This window comes from Gymnogyps californianus, chromosome 18 (genome assembly GCF_018139145.2).
Source record: "Gymnogyps californianus isolate 813 chromosome 18, ASM1813914v2, whole genome shotgun sequence".
NCBI lineage: Eukaryota > Metazoa > Chordata > Aves > Accipitriformes > Cathartidae > Gymnogyps > Gymnogyps californianus.
The window spans coordinates 10,684,463-10,701,878 of record NC_059488.1 but is presented as its reverse complement, the minus strand read 5'-3'; the positions used below and the strand labels follow the sequence as shown (position 1 = coordinate 10,701,878).

The following is a 17,416-nucleotide window of genomic DNA, read 5'->3' as shown; positions in this document are numbered from 1 at the left end:
CACCCCTGGCTGTGTGAGCAGGGACAGGACAGGCAGCAGACTGGAGGACGGGGCAGCGGGAAGGCAGTGTGAGCTGGTGCAGACTGGGGGCAGGGGCTGGCCAGGTCACATCCTGCGTGGCAGCCCCATACGTGGCGGGGGAGCCGCTGCGTGGGATGGGGACAGCAAAGGGACCTGCCTCCCAGCCTGGGCACAGGGGCCCCCAACCCCAGTGTGGGCTGGTGGAGCAGTGTGGACGGAGCTGCTGGGGACTGCCTGCCAGCCAGCTGCCACCTACTGTGGTCCCACTAAGAGGGGACCCTGCTGGGCCCCACAGCAGCATCCAGCTCTGGTTCAAGCAGCTCATCTTCGGAAAAGCTGATGTGCAAGCAGGTGTCGTCCGCAGGGGAGAAGGGCAGCGTGCTGTCCGTGGGGCTGGCCAGGGCAGCCAAGTCCTTGGCCAGGGCCTCGCTGGCTGCAGAGTTGCGGATGCTGGCCAGGGGGGACATCTGCCCGCTCTCTCCAGTCCTGTCCTTGCCCAGAGCACGCTGGCAGGTCCCGGCAGGGATGGGCTCCGTGCCGGAGGCAGCGCTCCGCACGGGAGTCCTTGCCTCGGGGTCCAAGAGGGTGAGTGAGCTGGCAGCGATGCTGGTGAGGCTGGAGATGCTGGGGCTGGGCAAGCTCATGTGGGCAGTGCTCTCGGCTTCACCTCCACTTCCAGGCTCGGGGAGGTCTTGCTTGACCTTTTACGTAGGATGGGCGGTGGCGGGTTGAGCTTGGGAATGGGTTGCTGCCGCCTGGGAAGCAAAAGCAGAGAGCGAAGGTGATGGGCAAGTACTTGCCTGCATGGGGGGCTTGGGCTGGCTGCCCCAGGCTCCTCAGAAGACCTTTGCTGGGTCCCATCAGTGCAACCCATCGCCTACAAATGTTGGAGCTGGGGTGAGGTGATGTGGCAATGACCATTTCACGGCACAGGGACAGGCGCACGGCAGGCAGCGACCCCATGGGGGCACAGGGTGGGTTCCTTGCCCCGGCTTATTGCACCTGAGCCAGTGCACAGCCCCTGGGCTACCTGTCCCTGCCCCTGAGTGCCCAGAACACAGCCCTTCCTCCCCAGCCCCTGCTGCAGGCTCTGCTGCCGTGAGCCCTCCGAAACACGGCCTGTGCAGTGGGAGCCCTGCCGGGGCAGCAGCGGGGAGTGGGAAGGTCTGCTCGGGGTGTTCCCGCTCCAGCCGGCGGGAGACAGAGGTGGCACATCCTACCTGTCCTCGTCCCCTCTGTCCGTGTCATCCACCTTCTGCCGGCTGCTCCCGTTGAGCAGGGCGAACTCGCTGACCTCGGAGCCCTCCACGCGCCGGCTGAAGCCCTCCTGCCCCTCCAGCACAGCCAGGCACTCGTCCCCCTCCTTGCTGCCGTAGCGGTGGCTGCCCCTCTCCAGGCTGATGAGGTTGAGGTAGGAGTCCCCGGGCGCCAGGGCTGGCAGCGAGCCGGGGGCCACGGGGCTGCCCAGGATGCTGGCGGGGGTGGAGGTGGACGGCAGGTGGACGTCCAGGCTGTAGTGGTTCTTCAGGTTCAGGGAGAGGGACTGAGCCAGGGACAGGTTTTGCAAGGAGCGGTCAACTGGCGAGAGAGGGACAAGGGGTGCGTGAAGAGCTGGGGACCTCCAACCCAGCGGCTCCCCTGGACCGTGAGGGGTGCAGAGATGCTCCAAAGCCCCCCAGAGCCTGCTGGGATGGTACTGGGAGCGCCCCAGCTGCTCCCCATGACCACAAGGGGTGCACAGATGCTCTGAAGCCCCCCAGAGCCTGCTGGGCTTGTACTGGGAGCACCCTAACTGCTCCCTGGGACCACGAGGGGTGCAGAGATGTGCCTAAGCCCCCCCAGAGTCTGGCAGGCTGGTGCTGGGAGCATCCCAGCTGCTCCCCGGGACTGCAGGGGATGTAGAGATGCTCCAAAGCTCCCCAGAGCCTACTCAGATCGTACTGGGAGCATCCCAATTGCTCCCTGTGACTGCAAGGGGTGCAGAGATGCTCCGAAGCCCTTCCAGAGCAGCATCCCAGCTGCTCCCCGGGACTGCAGGGGATGTAGAGATGCTCCAAAGCTCCCCAGAGCCTACTCAGATCGTACTGGGAGCATCCCAATTGCTCCCTGTGACTGCAAGGGGTGCAGAGATGCTCCGAAGCCCCTCCAGAGCAGCATCCCAGCTGCTCCCTGGCACCGCAGAGATGGTCCAGTGGGATGGTGCTGGGAGGTGCGGTGGCCACTGCGCTCACCCGGCTGCCGGTGTTGCTCCCGGGCTTCCAGCACCGTCAGCTGCCGCACCAGCAAGGAGACGTGTTGCAGCAGGTCACGGTTGGTCAACAGGAGCTGCCGCACCCGGGCCTGGGCTTCGATCCGCGCCGCCGTTTCGGCCGCCAGTTGGTCCTTCAGCAGCTGCACCTGCGGGACGGGGCGAGGCGGGGGTGGGACCGGACCCAGCACCCCCGGGATCCCCCGGGATCAGGGGCGAGGCGGGGATGGGACCGGACCCAGCACCCCCGGGATCCCCCGGGATCCCCGGGATCAGGGGCGAGGCGGGGATGGGACCGGACCCAGCACCCCCGGGATCCCCCGGGATCCCCGGGATCGGGGGCGAGGCGGGGATGGGACCGGACCCAGCACCCCCGGGATCCCCCGGGATCCCCGGGATCGGGGGCGAGGCGGGGATGGGACCGGACCCAGCACCCCCGGGATCCCCCGGGATCCCCCGGGATCCGCGGCGCGGCGGCCCTCGAGCGCCCCCTGCCGGCCCCGCCGCGGCACCCCCGCCACCACCGGTTCCCCCGCCTCCCCGGAGTGGGTCCAGCTGCGGGCGGGGGGGGGGGATGCGGCTGCATCCCGGGCCGGGGGGGAGGATAGGAGAGGGGGTCCGGTGCCGCTGTCCACCCCAGTAACATGAAACGAGCTGGGGAGGTGCCCAGCCGGGGGGGGGAGGCACCGGGCTCCCCGCTCTGATGCCGGTTTGGGGGAAGAGGCACAGGGGGGTGGCTTCCAAAAATGGGCTGAAAGGGGAGCTGGTGGCTCTGTGGGGGTCCCCCGTGACCCTGCTAGAGCGGCCTGGGCTTATGCCTGCAGCCAGCTCTATGCCTGGGGGAGCTGAGCCATGCTGTGAGCCATGCTGTAAGTAATGCTGCGAGCTATGCTGTAAGCAATGCTGCGAGCTCCCCGTACCGCTCCCACCCCAGCACAGGGTGCCTGCTCCCGCTGCCAGCCCAGCCCGGCCAGAGGCTGGAGCAGGGAGAGGAGACGGGCCGGTGCCGCCCAAGGGGAGAGCAGGACGCGTACCTGGGCCACGGCCACCTGCGTCTGCTGCTGCTGCTGGAGGAGCTGCTGCTGGAGCAGCTGGAGGCAGTGCTGGGAGGCCAGCGGGGTGATGGAGGCCGAGGAGCAGGGGCTGCTCGGGCTGAGCAGCTGCTGGGAGCTGGCTGGGTGGAGGGAGCAGTTCTCGGCATCCTGGGCACAAAGAAATGGGCAGGGTGAGCAGACGGATCAGCTCAGGCTGGGATTTGGATCGTGGTTCCCTACGGCGCTGACCCCAGTGCAGCAGAGCGGCCCCTGCACCCCTGGCACCAAGGGACTTTTGAGGGGGGCAGCCCTGGGCTCGGTGTCAGGCGCTGCATGACTACGTGATCCCCAGGATAGCATGTTTCAGAGTGACTCCTGCTCCCAGAGAGCTGGCAGGGCTGCATTGTCTGTGTCTGGCCGTAGCTCCGAACAGGGAGGGCAGGTCCCCAGGGAGGAGATGGCAGGGAGTGACCCCACCACCTTCTCCATGATGCAGCTACCCAGGCTGGGCGGTTTCTTGTTGCCTGAAGCATTTGCCAGTGGCAGCAGCAGTCCAGTGTCAGGGCCATCAGCACGTCAAAAGACTGCAGGGGTCCCAGCCCTTGGAGATACCCCACGTGAGAAGGGCAGTGCACACACTGACTGATTTCAGAGCAGCTCCTGACCGAGCCCTGAGCCCCCCACGCCCCAGTGTGGCACTCAGCCTGGGTCTGCCGGTTCAGCCCGGGGTGGGTGAGCTTGCAGCCACCTCATGTGCCCTGGGGACCGTGCAGCGGCCCCGTGCGTGGCTCACCTGGCCCTCCATAGCACCGGGGGTCTCAGCATGCAGCCCAGAGCCGGGCAGCGCATCCCCCCGGCAGGCAGCTTCCCACTCTGGCAGCGGGGGTATTTTAGGATGGTTCCCCTTGCAGCATGCCCCGCTGGGAGCTGGCCCGCGGCCGCTGCCTTTCCTGCCCCCTGCCCTCCCCTGCTTGGGCAGCTCCAGCACCCAGAAGGAAAGCGCAGGAAAGCCCTGCATTTCCAGCCACGGAAATGAATCCCATTGAGTGCATTTCACCGCAGCTGTTTTCAGCCAGGCCCTGCAAGCGATACAATTGTGTGAGATGAAGCGATGCCATTCAGGCCACCGGGAAGCGCTCACAGAGAAGCTCTGCAGAGCAGCTATTCATTACGGCGAAACCACTGCTCACACGGAACGCACCCTGGGTGCCTGTGCTGCCGGGGCTGGGCCCCCTTGGGGACACTGCTCCCTGGGCCTGGGGGGCGAGGGGAGCCGGGGGTCTCTGCTGGGGCAGTCAGACGAGGGACCACTGCTGAGTGGCACTGGGGGCACAGAAATCCACCCCGCATGGCAGGGAAATTGTTGCCTCACCAGAGACGCCTCCTCTTAGTTTCTGCCTGTTATGTGGATGCTGCTGCTGGAGGGGGGGTCCTGCCTCGCTTCTCCTTTCTAGCACTGGGCGATCGCTCCGGCAGAGCCCCTCTGTGCTCTGCCCTGCCTGCACCGGTGGGCTCTCCCAGGTTGCGTTTGAAGCCCGCTCAGCCATGCACTGTGGCCCCACTCCCGGCTCTCGCCTTTCCCCCTGCCCCAGCACTGCGACACAGCTTAGCTGCGGGTAAACCGGGAGCTGAACACCCTGTCCTGCCACGGGGGCTGCAAGAGCAGGGAGCCAGGAGAGGGGTTCTGCAATGGGGTCTCCATGAAAGCCCCTCCAAATCAAGCTGTGATACAGTGACCCCGAGCAGAGGGACCCCAGCAGCAGCAGAGTGCGTGGACCGTCCCCCCGTTACCTGGCAGTTCTTATCCTTTGAGGCTTGCCCAGGTTTCAGCATGCCGAGGTCTCCCCTGGCAGCAGGCAGCTCTCCGGGTCCCCTCTCGGACACACAGATGCTGTCAGAGTCGATGCCAACCTCATCCGCATCCGTGATCTTGGAGCCCTTTATCTGGTGAACTTCAAACGAGATGGATAAATAAACCCAAGCCCCCCCCGCAGGATCGCAGCAAGGAGCCGGGGTGGCAGCTCAGGGACAAGGCCAGGACTTGCTTCAAGTCTTGGCTTGCTGTGGAGGGGCAGGAGGAAGGGGCTGGTGCTTGCAGACCCTCAGCCTGCTGGACAAGGGGGCTCAGCCTCTGCCTTCCTGGTGCCCAGGACGGGTGGGCAGATGGGGTGGATTCCCTGTGCCCCCCATCTGAAGGGGCCCAAAGCTCTCGCTGTCACTAGAGCTGGCCCACAAAGGACAATGCCACCTTGCAGTTCCCCACCCCAAAGCATCCCTGCTGCCGCTGCTGAGGGAGGGGTCTGCCCGCGCCCCGTGGGGAGCCGCGCGTCACCTTCCAGCGGCTGCTCCTCGGCCGACTTGTCGCTGGCACCGTCCGCCTGCCCGTCGGCGTTCTGCAGGGCGTGCTGCAGGCTCAGCTTGTGGCACACCTCGAAGGCCTGCCCCACCGTCCGCACCACCCGCATCGCCTGGCTCTGCGGAGCAAACCCGCGCCGCTCAGCCCCGCGGCGGCCACGCTGCCACCGCCCCACCGCCGATGGGAAAACTGGGAGCCTTCCCCCCACTTCCCACCCCGGGGCTGCCCCGCACTGCCATCTTTTCCCATGGCGGGGGGGGTCCACCACTGCCCGCCGCTGGACCTGACACAGAGCATCCCCCCAGCCCCCCGCTCTCAGGGATGAGCTCTTATCTCCCTGTGGGCTGCGGCAGACGGGCTGTGCTGCTGCCCAGGCGGCTGGGCCAGGAGGGGACAGGCACCAGGCATGTTTTTTCAGGGACATCCAGCACTGGCGCTGCCTCGGTCTCTCCCCAAGGGTCTGCACCCTCCGACCCAGCGGTTACTTTGGGTCCTGCACAGGAAGGTGCGAGGTCTCCCACCCGGGGATGACCTGGCCGTAGCCCCGGGAGCATCCTACCTTCTTTTTCGATTTGAAGACGTTGCACCTGAAGGAGTTGTTAGCACCATCCCTTGCAATGTAACTAAATATTTTCAGGTCTTGCGAGTCGTGAGACACATAGAAGATTCTAGGTGGGAGAGAGACAAAGGGAATTAAACACCCAGGGGAGTCTCTACCCCCAGACAACCTCGGAGGCTCCCGTGTGTTGCCAGGATGGGCTGGCTCACAGCACCCAGGGTTGGAGGAACGAGGCGGTGCTGGTGCACAGCCCCTCCTGCCATTTTCAAGGCAGGAGGCAACAGATTCAGAGAGTGTTTCTGGCTTGATGGAAAACCTTCTGGTTTCTGAAGTAGGCAAAAGCTTTTTAAAGATGCTGTGGGAAAGCTAAAAAATCTGTAGTATTGGAAAGCGTGTGGCTATTTTTAGCCCCAGCAATTAATCCCTGCCCAGGCTGCAGTGTGGCACAACTGCCTGTACAGCGAACGTCCTGCCTGCCTCGGTGCAGCCAGCCCGGGGACCCAGCGCGGGTCCATTCCCAGCAGCAGGCAGGTGGCACAGCACAAAAGGCAGCGTCCCCTGGATGCCTCTCCCAGGGGTGCTGAGTGTACTCAGAGGACTTCTCTCTCTCCTGTTCAGGCTGACTCTTTTTCCTCCCTGTGCTGCAAAACCATTTTTAAAGGCCTTTTTATATGTTTGATTTAATTGGGTAAAAATGTGACAAGTGAGTTCGGCTCTGAATAGAGAAGAAACCAAAGGGATTCTTGAAATGTTTTTTTCTTTTTTCTGTCATTGGAATTTTTTTGTGTTGAACTTGTAATTGGAGCAATTATTGCTGATGTACCACGTCTTGTAATAATCTTTCACGGATGCCAGAAGTGAGAGATAGGCACGGATAATGCATCAGCACGTCCTCCGCTCCTTATCTCCTCACCAAGGGCTCTGACCCAGAAAACCAATGTTGGTGACCCCAGCCCTTGGGGCTGTGGGCTTCGTGCTCGTGGTACAATTATTCACTTGGCAGATCTAACAGCCTGGTGCAACCTGTGCTCTTAACTGTGTCCGCAGGCTACGCACCATCGCTGAGGTTGCCTTCAAGGAAGCCATCCCTGATGGCTCCTGAGGCATCGGGTTTACATGCAGTGTAAACCTCTGGGTGGAGCTTGTGGTCTCCAAAATACTTTGAGATCCCATGGCAGGTGCTATGGAAAGTCAATGCTATCTTACCACGTCCTGTACAGGTTAATTCCCTGTAAGCACTTACACCTTAGAGTAAGGCCCTTCTTCAGAAGCACACGGCGAGCCATGCTCTGAAGGAAAACCGTGGGAAGCCTGTCTTCAGAGTCAGAATCAGAGTAATTCGGGTTGAAAGCATCTCTGGGGGTCATCTAGTCTAACCCTGTTCAAAGCAGAGCCAGCTTCAAAGCTAGATCAGTCCATCTCACTCTCAAAAACATATGAAAAGAATTCCCCAGCAGCGGTAATTTTGCAACCTCGTTAATTTTTCATGGTCCTTTGGAAAACCAGCCTTGGTGGAGGTAACTCAGCAAGCAGGAGGATGGATACGCATTGCTCAGGGCTGATTGGACCTAGCTGGTGTAAATCCCCTGCCGCGTACCTGTACACGGGATCGTGCATCACCACCATCTTACTCTCGTCCCAGGTCCACTCCTTTCTCTGTAAGCAGATGGCAGAAAGAAAATTACAGTGAGTCAGGTAAAAATGAAACTCCACCATGCTGATGGGCAGGAACCCTGGAGAATGGTGCATTTGTCCCAAGCCAAAATCCAGGCTACAGTTTGACTATATGAGCAATGGCTGTTTCATTGGTATCTTGGATAAAAATAGATTTCTTTGATCATTTGTCATATCTGGTCATCTGATCACAGCCTTCAGGGCTGAAAATGGTCCCTAAGATTAATTTATAGCATCAAATATGCAGAAGAGTAACACGTTTTGGGGAAGAAGGCTCTGAGTTAGGGCTTAGGAGATCTGGACCCAGCTGCTGGCTCAGCTCGGTGGGATGCACAGCCTGGGCAAAGAGCTGAGGGGTGCTCAGCCCAGGCAGCACAGAAAAAGCCTACTGGTATTAACAAGAAAAAGAAACTGTATTTCCTGAAAGCTTGACATTTCTTGATAGGAAAAAAATCCTCTTCCCACAGTGTAATTTTCCCACTCTTTTTTCAGCAAGGTTTTGTTATTAGTTTGATGAAAAATGGAGTGTTTTCTTGTGAAAATTCTGGGTGGTTTTTAAGAAAAGGCCAGTTTTGGTTAGAAGTGTGACTATCCTGAGCATGGTAATACCCAGACATGGTCAAAGCCAACATCCCGGGTGCTCTGGCCCCAAGTGTCCCAGCTGGGCTGAAGAAGTCTCACCTTCTGCTTCTTGCGCAGAATCACCTTCACCCCGTCCACGGACACAATGATGCTCACTTTCTTCTTCTTAATGTTCTTGGCTTTGAATTCATACTGATGGGAAGAAAAACCCAGGTTAGAAGAGAGGTAGTATTGGGGGGGTGCCTGGGACAGTGTGCGGTATTAGTCAGTGTTTTAGACGAAAATGTCGGTTTTGTGTTTAATCCCAGCTGCCGAGGGAAGTGCGAATTTGTTTTATCCTGCTAAGAAAATCCATGTTGGGAAGGACCCGCTGCCGCAGCTGGGATGCCGGGCAGGATCTCGGCTTTGTCAGGAGTGTCGCTTGGGAGAGGACAAGCAGAGGCTCGATCCTCTGGACTGCATCCAGAGACTGTTAATTCGGATCCGGGAAGAACTTTCCTGATGCATTGGCCATGCCTAGTCCAGCGGGGCTCTGCACCAGAGGCTTGACAGGGAGACGGCACTTGCAGCAAACACCAAGCAGTGATTTATGGCATCTCCAGTGCCCTTGTATGGCAGCTCTGCAGTGCATGGGGAATATAAAATCACTTATGAATTGCAAGGAGGGCCAGATGGGTGGCAATAACGCAATTATACCTCAGTCATTTACATAATCACATTAACCTCAGTGGGCTCAGTATCTCTGGAGAAAAACCCAGCTCCTCACCTGCAGGTGTCTGCAGTCTGAACTCACCTCCATTTGTGTTAAAAATTAAACTGCCGGCTTTTAAATGTTGCTTTTGCTGACAGCTAGAAGCACGGCAGAGCCCTTCTACTCTGGAGACCTGTGTTTACAGCGCTGATCCTTACTGGCCCCATTTTAGGCACTATTTTCGGCTTTCAGATACAGCATTTTGATACCCTATATTTTTCTCAGTCCCTGTCTGAAATCCAGCTTTCCTGGGCCAGATCCTCGATTTATCTAAACCAGCACGTCCGTTAGTGTCAGTGGAGCTACAGTAACAGCCACCATGTATCTGATAAAAAAGAAATCCTTCGGATTAACTCGATGTACAGTTCCCATAGCTGGAAAGCAGAGGTTACAAATCCCCTGTTTTAATAGTCTAATAATGTCAACGGTGCTGTAACGGAGCTGGGACTCTGCAAAGGGGACATCACGGGGACACCACTGCCTGCTGGCTCTGCCCCTGCAAGCGGTCGCAGCGAGGCTACGAACGCAAGCGAGCGTGGCCTGGCCGAGCCGAGCCTCCCCCTGCGCCTGCTCTGCCCTCGCTCCCCGATGACTCTTGGCTCTCTCCACATGCTGTTAGTTATGGTCTACCAGAAAAGAGGCTGTAGATGGGCTCTGGCCATATCTTCCATCGTTCCGTCACATTGGATGCAGCTTGCAAGCTTTTCCTGCTAAGGTGCCAGGGTGATGCAGCCCCCTCTGCGGTGTCCTGTCCCCCTGAGGACAGCCAGCCACCTCGCTGGTAAGCACCATGCCACTGAGCCTTCCCGGGGAACGCTGCGCCGCCCCGACGGGCTCACGGGGACGGGAGGTGCCTCCGCTCCATTGCCAGCCTCCACTGTCTCCTGGGATGCCTCTGCCACATCGCTTTGGAGAAGCAATGCAGACTGCGTGATTCACAGACACGGAGGACAAGGCAATGCCAAGCGGCAGAGTGCAGCCTGAAGCCTACCTACGCTGTGTAATTAGACATCTAATTAGAAATCTTATCTCTTTCTACAGTTGGCGGAGCTGCGGGTAGCAATTGAGATGTTAAGGGAGTCCAGGCACCTCTTTCAGGAGCCTGAAGTTGAAGGACTCTGCGTGTGGCTCCGTGTCAGCATGGCACCCAAGCACTGCAGAGAAGATATGCGTCTTTCCAGCTCCTCAGCACCCATTGTAAGCCACGCCAGGCTTACAGGCAGAAAACTGGGTGGCTTTCATGTTTATCAGGCTTTTGATGCTGCTCATTGAATTCTTAGCACTCTGCAAGGTTTATGGTATCAGACAGACCCCGGATTAAACCATAGCCTTTTGATCTCCCCATGAATTATTACTCTGAGACAAGCTCTTTAAAAATCTATCTATCATCTGTAGCACCATTGTGTGTGAAGCCAGAGCTAAATTTGCCATACACATTTTTTATTTATAGGGAGGAGTGAAATGATGGGTGAGGTGGCGAGTGCGTCCTGCAGACTGCCGCGGGCCGGGGGACCCGCAGGAGAGGCACACATCTGCGGGGCCGAGGCCAGGCAGCCGGGCTCGCCGGCCTCAGCACCGGAGAGGGCTTCTCCCACCCTCTGCCGGAGCAGCCCCTCGGTGCCCTGGCACCCCCAGCCCAGCCTCACCGGGTGCTCCCAGCTCCGCTGGGCTGGAGCTTCCCCCTCCCCTATGCTCAGCACCGCCAAACTGTTTCTCCTTGTCTGCTTGCATGAATGTCAATAAAAACCGGGATAGATTGTTCCGCCCGCTAAAGAGCTATTTATCTTTCTTTATACACAAATGGCTGGGAAAATACTATCTGAGCTTTCCAAGAAAGAAAGAGCGATACAGTGTATTTTCCCCTTGTAGCAACAGGGGTGCAATTACATTCAAACAAGGCTCTTTACTCAAAGGCTTTAAGCAAAGTCCAAGTCTGGATTTTGCAGAGATGCTTTTTCTTTCTCTCTTGGACAGAAAGGAACAATCGGGAGCAGCGGCAGTGCATCTCCGGGTGCTGCCAGGAGTGATGGCAAGTCTCTGTAAACCCAGGGAACTCCAGCCAGCTACCATACCACACCGCCCCAGCCTGACTTCGGGACAGATACGGGGCTTCAGCTCTAAGCAGAGCCGGCCTGAGCTGCCCGGCACGCTCTGCCCTTGTCCCTGCCACAGGCTGGTGCCGAGCCACCAAGCCGTGCTGGGGCAGCCGGGGCTGGGGAGGCACACGGGGCAGGTGAGAGCAGAGCTCAGAGCTTCTCCCCTGCCCCAGTGACACGCACACCCTGCACACAGCCTCTGAAGCAGTTTTGACCCTTGCAATCTGCAGGCAGCACCCTCAGGCTCTGCTCTGGATGCGGCCCTTTGCCACAGCATCGTCAGCGAGGAAGGAGGCCGATGCATTTGCTGGTCCTGCTTGCTCCGTGCAGCTCGTGGCTGCTGCTGCTGCTTGTGCCTTGCTGCTGCATCCTCGCCAGAGCACCTGCAAACGGCCAACGCATGCTCCCCCCAGCAGAGGTGCTGGGGTCCCAGCCATGGGCAGAATTAGCTTGGCCTGAAAACAATCAAAACCCACTGGGCCCCAAAATCCTTTCTAAAAGGTGAAAACCCTCAAGCAGCAGGAGCCTTAGGATGGCCCGGCCCCGACCGGCTGCTCAGCATGCAGAGCAGTAATGCCAGCTGGGCAAGAGCATCATGATCCCGAGAGCAGGGCTGGGCGAAAGCCCCACGAGCCCATGCCACACCAGCTTGGATTGGACTCTCTCTCCGTCTCTACACATAAGAGGCAGATGGGATACAGCTTCCGTCATTTAATTGCTTCCTATCAAGCAGGAATCAGTATTTTAATTAACTGTGATTTATATAAGGACAAAAAAGCACATGAAAAAATGCACTCCAAGATAGCAGACTGTCTCTCTTATAAAAATGTTCATGCGTAAACCAACATACATCTGAGCACGAGGCTCCTGGCTAACCTGGCACTGTCATCAGAAAGCAAAATCTAATCACTGATTCTTTTTTTCTTACTATTGAATTGATGTGATTTTTTTTCCAAATTTATCAAGATTACCGACAAATCCAAACCCACGCAACAGTGTTCATCTTCTCTGCTGCCTTCCGAGATTCAATTGTCATTCTCTTGCTGCTTGTGCTATCCTATGGGGGAAGCTTTCCGGATGTTAAAGGATCTGGAGTTGCCCTTACAAGTAGCGATTCAACAGGCAAGCCTGGCAGCTTTCTTAGCTATGGAGACAAGATGGGACATTGTATAAAAAAATGCAGGTCAAAAAAGGGCAATGCATCTCATTTAATTTAGCAGCTTCATTAATTCTATTTCTGATGTGTCTGACCTGGAATACTTTCCATTTCTGCTTTTAAATCCCCGTGTTTGAGTCCTTGCCTTTCATATGGTCCCACACACTGCCGGCATGTAATATTAACTTACCCAAGAGCTAAAGACTGTATGACTAGAAATGTTAATGGCGCCATGTAATGCATATTTCATCTGATAATTCCACCCAAGCAGATATAAATTACACATGCAGTTACCAGCTTCCATCTGCTGATGAAAGAGATGGGCTAATGCACATTGGAAATCATATGCAGTTTCCAGCACTAAGAACAACTTGCATGAATAGAGTTATTCAAGGAAGCAATTCTTAATGTGATTAATTACTGAAGGTATCAGGGCCTTCATTATGCAAATGAAAACTGTCATAAAATAGAGAGTTTGCAAGTCTTAGAGCAGTCTCTGTTTCCAAAAAATGCATCTTCCCCATTAATAAATTGCAGAAGGGCCAGACTCGAGAGAGCCGGCAGAGCCAGGGCACGCTCCCTGCCATGGTACAAATGGTGTTTGCTGCTGTGCAGCCCAAGTTATATTAAGGGAAATCAAGGCAGAGGCTCTTCAGGTTTTTGAAACAGGAGTACATCAGTGCTCCCAAACACTGCTGGGTAAGTACTTTGTTTGTATGCGCAAAGGAAGATGCCACAGGCTTGGAAATGGACGACTTCTTCCTGCAGCTGTAAATTCTCCAGCCAGCCCTTAGCCTGCTGTCCTGCCCCCAACCTCCCCTTGCCCCGTCCCGGCCTGGCAGGCTGCAGGATGTATGTGTCCATAAACAACCCCACAACAATAAGCAGTCCCAGCCCCTTCCCAAACCTCGCCCGCCAGACGGACACAGGGAGCATGGCAATGAGGAGGTGGAAATCTGCTCGGCTCTGTCCCCCGACAGACCAGCTCCGGGCAGTGTCACCCTGGCAGGACCCACCGGTCCCTACTCCTGCTCCCAGGCTGGCACACGGCCGCATCCCAGCCGCGTGGGAAGCATCCTTCCCTCCCGCTGCAGTATGCAACCTCTGATACCATATGAGCGCCATTTGAGGAATTAAAGCCATGATGAATCCAAGTATTTCGAGTTCAGGAATGTAATTAATTTTAAACCAAACTGACCCGCACGGCATGAGGACACGGCATGATCTCGACTGCTGTTTGAATTACTGATGCTTGGAGTGCTGCCGCTTGGAACTGATGCTACAGAAAACTCCCGAGTTCTTCTCCCAGCAAGTGCAGCTTAGCCGAGCGCTGCATGCCGCCTCGGAGCTGACAAACAAGCAGTGTCAGTTCCCATACCCTTTGGACCGCAGGCTGCGGTCCAGCCTCCAATCCCCCCGCGAGTCACCGCGGCCCCTTCTGCATCACATCACACCTTCCCGCGACAGCCGCGCCAGGCAGCGGCATTTTCACCGGTCAGCCGCAGCCGCTGCCTCACGGCCTCCGGCTGGAAACCGCTGGGTTATGGCCTTTCCTTTGTTCATCTTGGGAAGCATGTGCCTGTCTGAATCCTATGAACTCCCAGTGCCCGGCGGCGGGGTGCACGCTCCCAGGGACGTGGCCGGTGTGAATGCGGCCGGGCATAGTCTGGGTCTGTGCTGCAGTAACTGGGCAACACGGACACAAAAGCAACGCAGGAAGCGGTGGAGTCCAGGAGGGCACCTCCTGCCCAGTGGAAAAATGAGAATTTATGATCCTTGGAAACATAAAACTGTTCAGTGGAAAGCAGAAACCGAAGGGGGAGTACAATAGGCAAGAAGAATGCTGGCAACATACCCAAAGTCTTTTTTTCTCATTTAAATTAGCTCCTTCCACCATCCAACAAATTCTCTGTAGATACCGCAGCCCGCTCCCCACACAGTGAGCTGAAGGGGGCCAAGGAGCTACCACGGCCCCGCTGGGTTTCTGGGAGTCCCTGGAGGGGCAGCAAGGAAATGTGACCACAGTTCATCACACAGGATTTATTTATTTATTCCTAGTTCTGTGCTTTGGCAGCGGTGTTGCTGCCTGCAGAGCCCGGCAGGACTCGAACTCCTCCAATGATGCAGGACAGTGTTTGCAGGTTTGTGCTCCAGCCCCGGAGTTGGGGCTGGCATGCCAGAACGTGGCTTCAGCTCGTTTGTGGAGAGCACCTATCTGTGCATGCTTCTGCGCCGGACCTCGGGTCAGGGCCCACCCGTGGCTGCAGGCTTCGGCTGGCCAGGTGATCGCCTTCTCTCCTTTTCCAATTCTTCTCGGGAGCTGGCCAGTCAAGGGCTGAGTTTGCACATTGGAGTGTGACCCTCTCTGTCCCCTTCCTAATCGGAATGCAACCTCTGGTGACTGGCATCGTGCCCTTGCCCCTCTTAGCACCATCCGTGGGGTTCAGGACCCCAGTGATCACCCACCAGCAGGTCCCACCACACTGTCCTCCCCAGGACTCCTGTGCACTGGTCCTTTCCTGCCCAGCAGTTCATGCAGATAACCCCCCAGGAGATGTGGGCAGCAGGAGCAGGGTCCCCGGCGCAGTGCGCTGTCCCTGGGGAGCTCCATACACTCCTTCCCGAGGACTCCACCTAAACCACAGGCTCAGTTTCCACACAACCCACCTGGCAATGCTGACATCCCTGGCCACAGCCTGAGCTGCAGAGACCTGCTTACAGACTAAGCTTTGATTAGTCTTGGCAAGAAAAGAACCACAGGATAGACTAGCCGCAGATGATTTATTGATAGGGTTGCTGCGGCCGGCCTGGAGCCGGTGCCCTGCTTGCGGCGGATCTGCAGATGCTGCTCAGGTGCAGGAGCTGGAGACAACTTGTCGCATAGCTGTGAGGAAAGGATTAATGGGAAAATCCAGTCTATGTCCTCAAAATCTCCCCAGCAGACCACATCTAAGGTACACAAAATCATCTGCTTCCCAACACTGGCTTGGTCAGGCAGACGTGTAACTGCTCTTTGAGAGCTGGGAAGTGGAAGCAGAGGTACTCGTAAGGTTGGCCAAAGGGCAGGGGACGGACTCCAGGATTATGGAGTCCCAGCACTTGGCTCTAGCTGGAGGACAACCCTCCTGCTCCAAAGCCTCCCGCCAAGCCCAGCTGCCGTGCTGAGACCATCTCTCAGTGATCTGTGCTTACACCTCTGGCTCTTCTCACTTTGGCCACTTCACAGTAACCGGCTGTGAAGAGGTGTTAATGGTCCTGACCAGCCTCACCTGGGGCCTCCACCCACACCCCCACCCATGGGCACAGGGGCTCCATTTAAGCTCAGCTCTGGGCCTTCAACCCCTTCCTGAGCTCCAGTGTAGGAGTGTTGGTCTCCAGCTCAGCCACAGACATGCCTGGCCACGGATCTGCTGATCCCAACCTGAAGACTGACTTCCCAGCTTAGCCTCAGATCTGTCTCATCAGCATGGACCTGCCCGATGATCTCGACTCTTGGTTGAACCTGGCTACTACCCAGGGTCTGCTCTGCTCATCTTGCTCAGGTATGATGGGATGGGGCCCTGGCTGGCGAGGCCCCTGCCCTGCCAGCCACATTATCATGGTTGGCTTCCAGCTCTTCCTCACTGAGGGAGCAAAGCCACCCTTGCTGCCCCCTGACCCCAGGGCAGTTTGTGGCCCCTCACAGCTGCCTTGGTGCAAGGAGATGCACAAGCACCTCACTAATGAGGGGTCTGTTTGCCAAACCCTTCACTGATGCCCAAACTTGGTGGCCAGCCCCTCACTGCAACTGGAGCCGAGCAGTGCTGTGGATTGAGGGGGAGGAGAGATGAAGGGCAGTGGATGAAATTGCAAAAACCTGAATTAAGCTAAGAAACTATTTGCATTTCTGGAGTCTCCTGTTTGGCATTGTCAGCACTATTTTAATTGGTCTAATCTGCAGGTCTTCTTCGACCTGTGCCCCACAACCCCTCAGCCAGCATGAGGGCACTTCAGCTGTGTTTAGCCGGTTCCCGACTTAGCTCACAACTGCAGCTCCAACAGTAGCTTCTTGAAAGTTGCCTGTAAATGGAAAAGGGCATGCGAGCTTGGCCCAGTCCTCTTTGTCCTGGCTCGGGCTGTGTTTCAGCTCTCTGCAGAGATGCAGGTGTTTTCTGTCTCTCTGTAGGATGCTCTTTAGGGGACAGAGGCTTCTGGAAGAGGCAACACCAGGAATGCTGGGCATGCCTGGCCTGGCTGCCTCCTGCTAACTCCTCTTTTGGCTTTGGAGATGCTCTGGGGTGATGTGTGTGAGTGAAGCCACAACAGTGCTTAGGGTCTAAGGGGAAAAAAATAATCCCTTAGGAAGCAGTAACAAGTGCCACCCTCCTGCCAGGGTTTTGGAAGCTGCAGAGAAGCAGTTTGTGGATAACAGGAGAGCAACCTGTGGATCCAGGCTCTCTGGACACTCCTTCCCCAAAACAGCTTTAGGGCTCTGATTGTATTGAAATAAAGTACTGACAGGTTGCTTCAGCCCAAACAGCTTGTGTGCCCTCTACGTCCCCTTGCAGACACCCTGTCTGCTACCTTCCCGTCTTCTCCTGCCTGTCACCTTGGTGGAGTGAGGGTTCATGGAGAGACTGAGGTAAACAAGCCTCCAAGCACTGTTTTGGGAAAACTGTTCCTTTCAGGAAAGGAGCTGTACAGCTCAGCAAAACATGCTTGACAATTTTCTGCTTTCATAAATATTCAAAACCAGCCGCACTGGGAGCTGACTAATCTGAAGACCTTCCCTGAACAGAGCTTTCCATACTTCAAATTCTTTTGCAGATGTGAATCCTGAGCTGTAGCTTCTCCCTGAGGTGGGCGGACGTTAGCCACAGTCCCAACATGGGAAACTGAGGCTGGCTTATTCATCAAGAATTCACCTGGCAAGTCAAGGCAGAGCAGAGAGCTGAAACCA

At 57.1% G+C, this 17,416-nt stretch overlaps 1 protein-coding gene across 1 annotated transcript in view; it reads right to left on the bottom strand.

Annotated features, from left to right (window-relative positions):
• Positions 1-661: 661 nt before the first annotated feature.
• LOC127023850 (carboxyl-terminal PDZ ligand of neuronal nitric oxide synthase protein-like) overlaps positions 662-17,416 on the bottom strand; it is a 36,560-nt gene continuing 19,805 nt past the window's right edge. Inside the window, exons 3-11 of the mRNA XM_050908165.1 lie at positions 8,574-8,666; positions 7,816-7,874; positions 6,219-6,327; positions 5,636-5,777; positions 5,095-5,255; positions 3,304-3,471; positions 2,253-2,418; positions 1,242-1,599; positions 662-776 (exon numbers count right to left, since the gene is read on the bottom strand). Coding sequence (XP_050764122.1) covers positions 662-776; positions 1,242-1,599; positions 2,253-2,418; positions 3,304-3,471; positions 5,095-5,255; positions 5,636-5,777; positions 6,219-6,327; positions 7,816-7,874; positions 8,574-8,666 — 1,371 coding nt within the window. The remainder of the gene's footprint in view (positions 777-1,241; positions 1,600-2,252; positions 2,419-3,303; positions 3,472-5,094; positions 5,256-5,635; positions 5,778-6,218; positions 6,328-7,815; positions 7,875-8,573; positions 8,667-17,416) is intronic.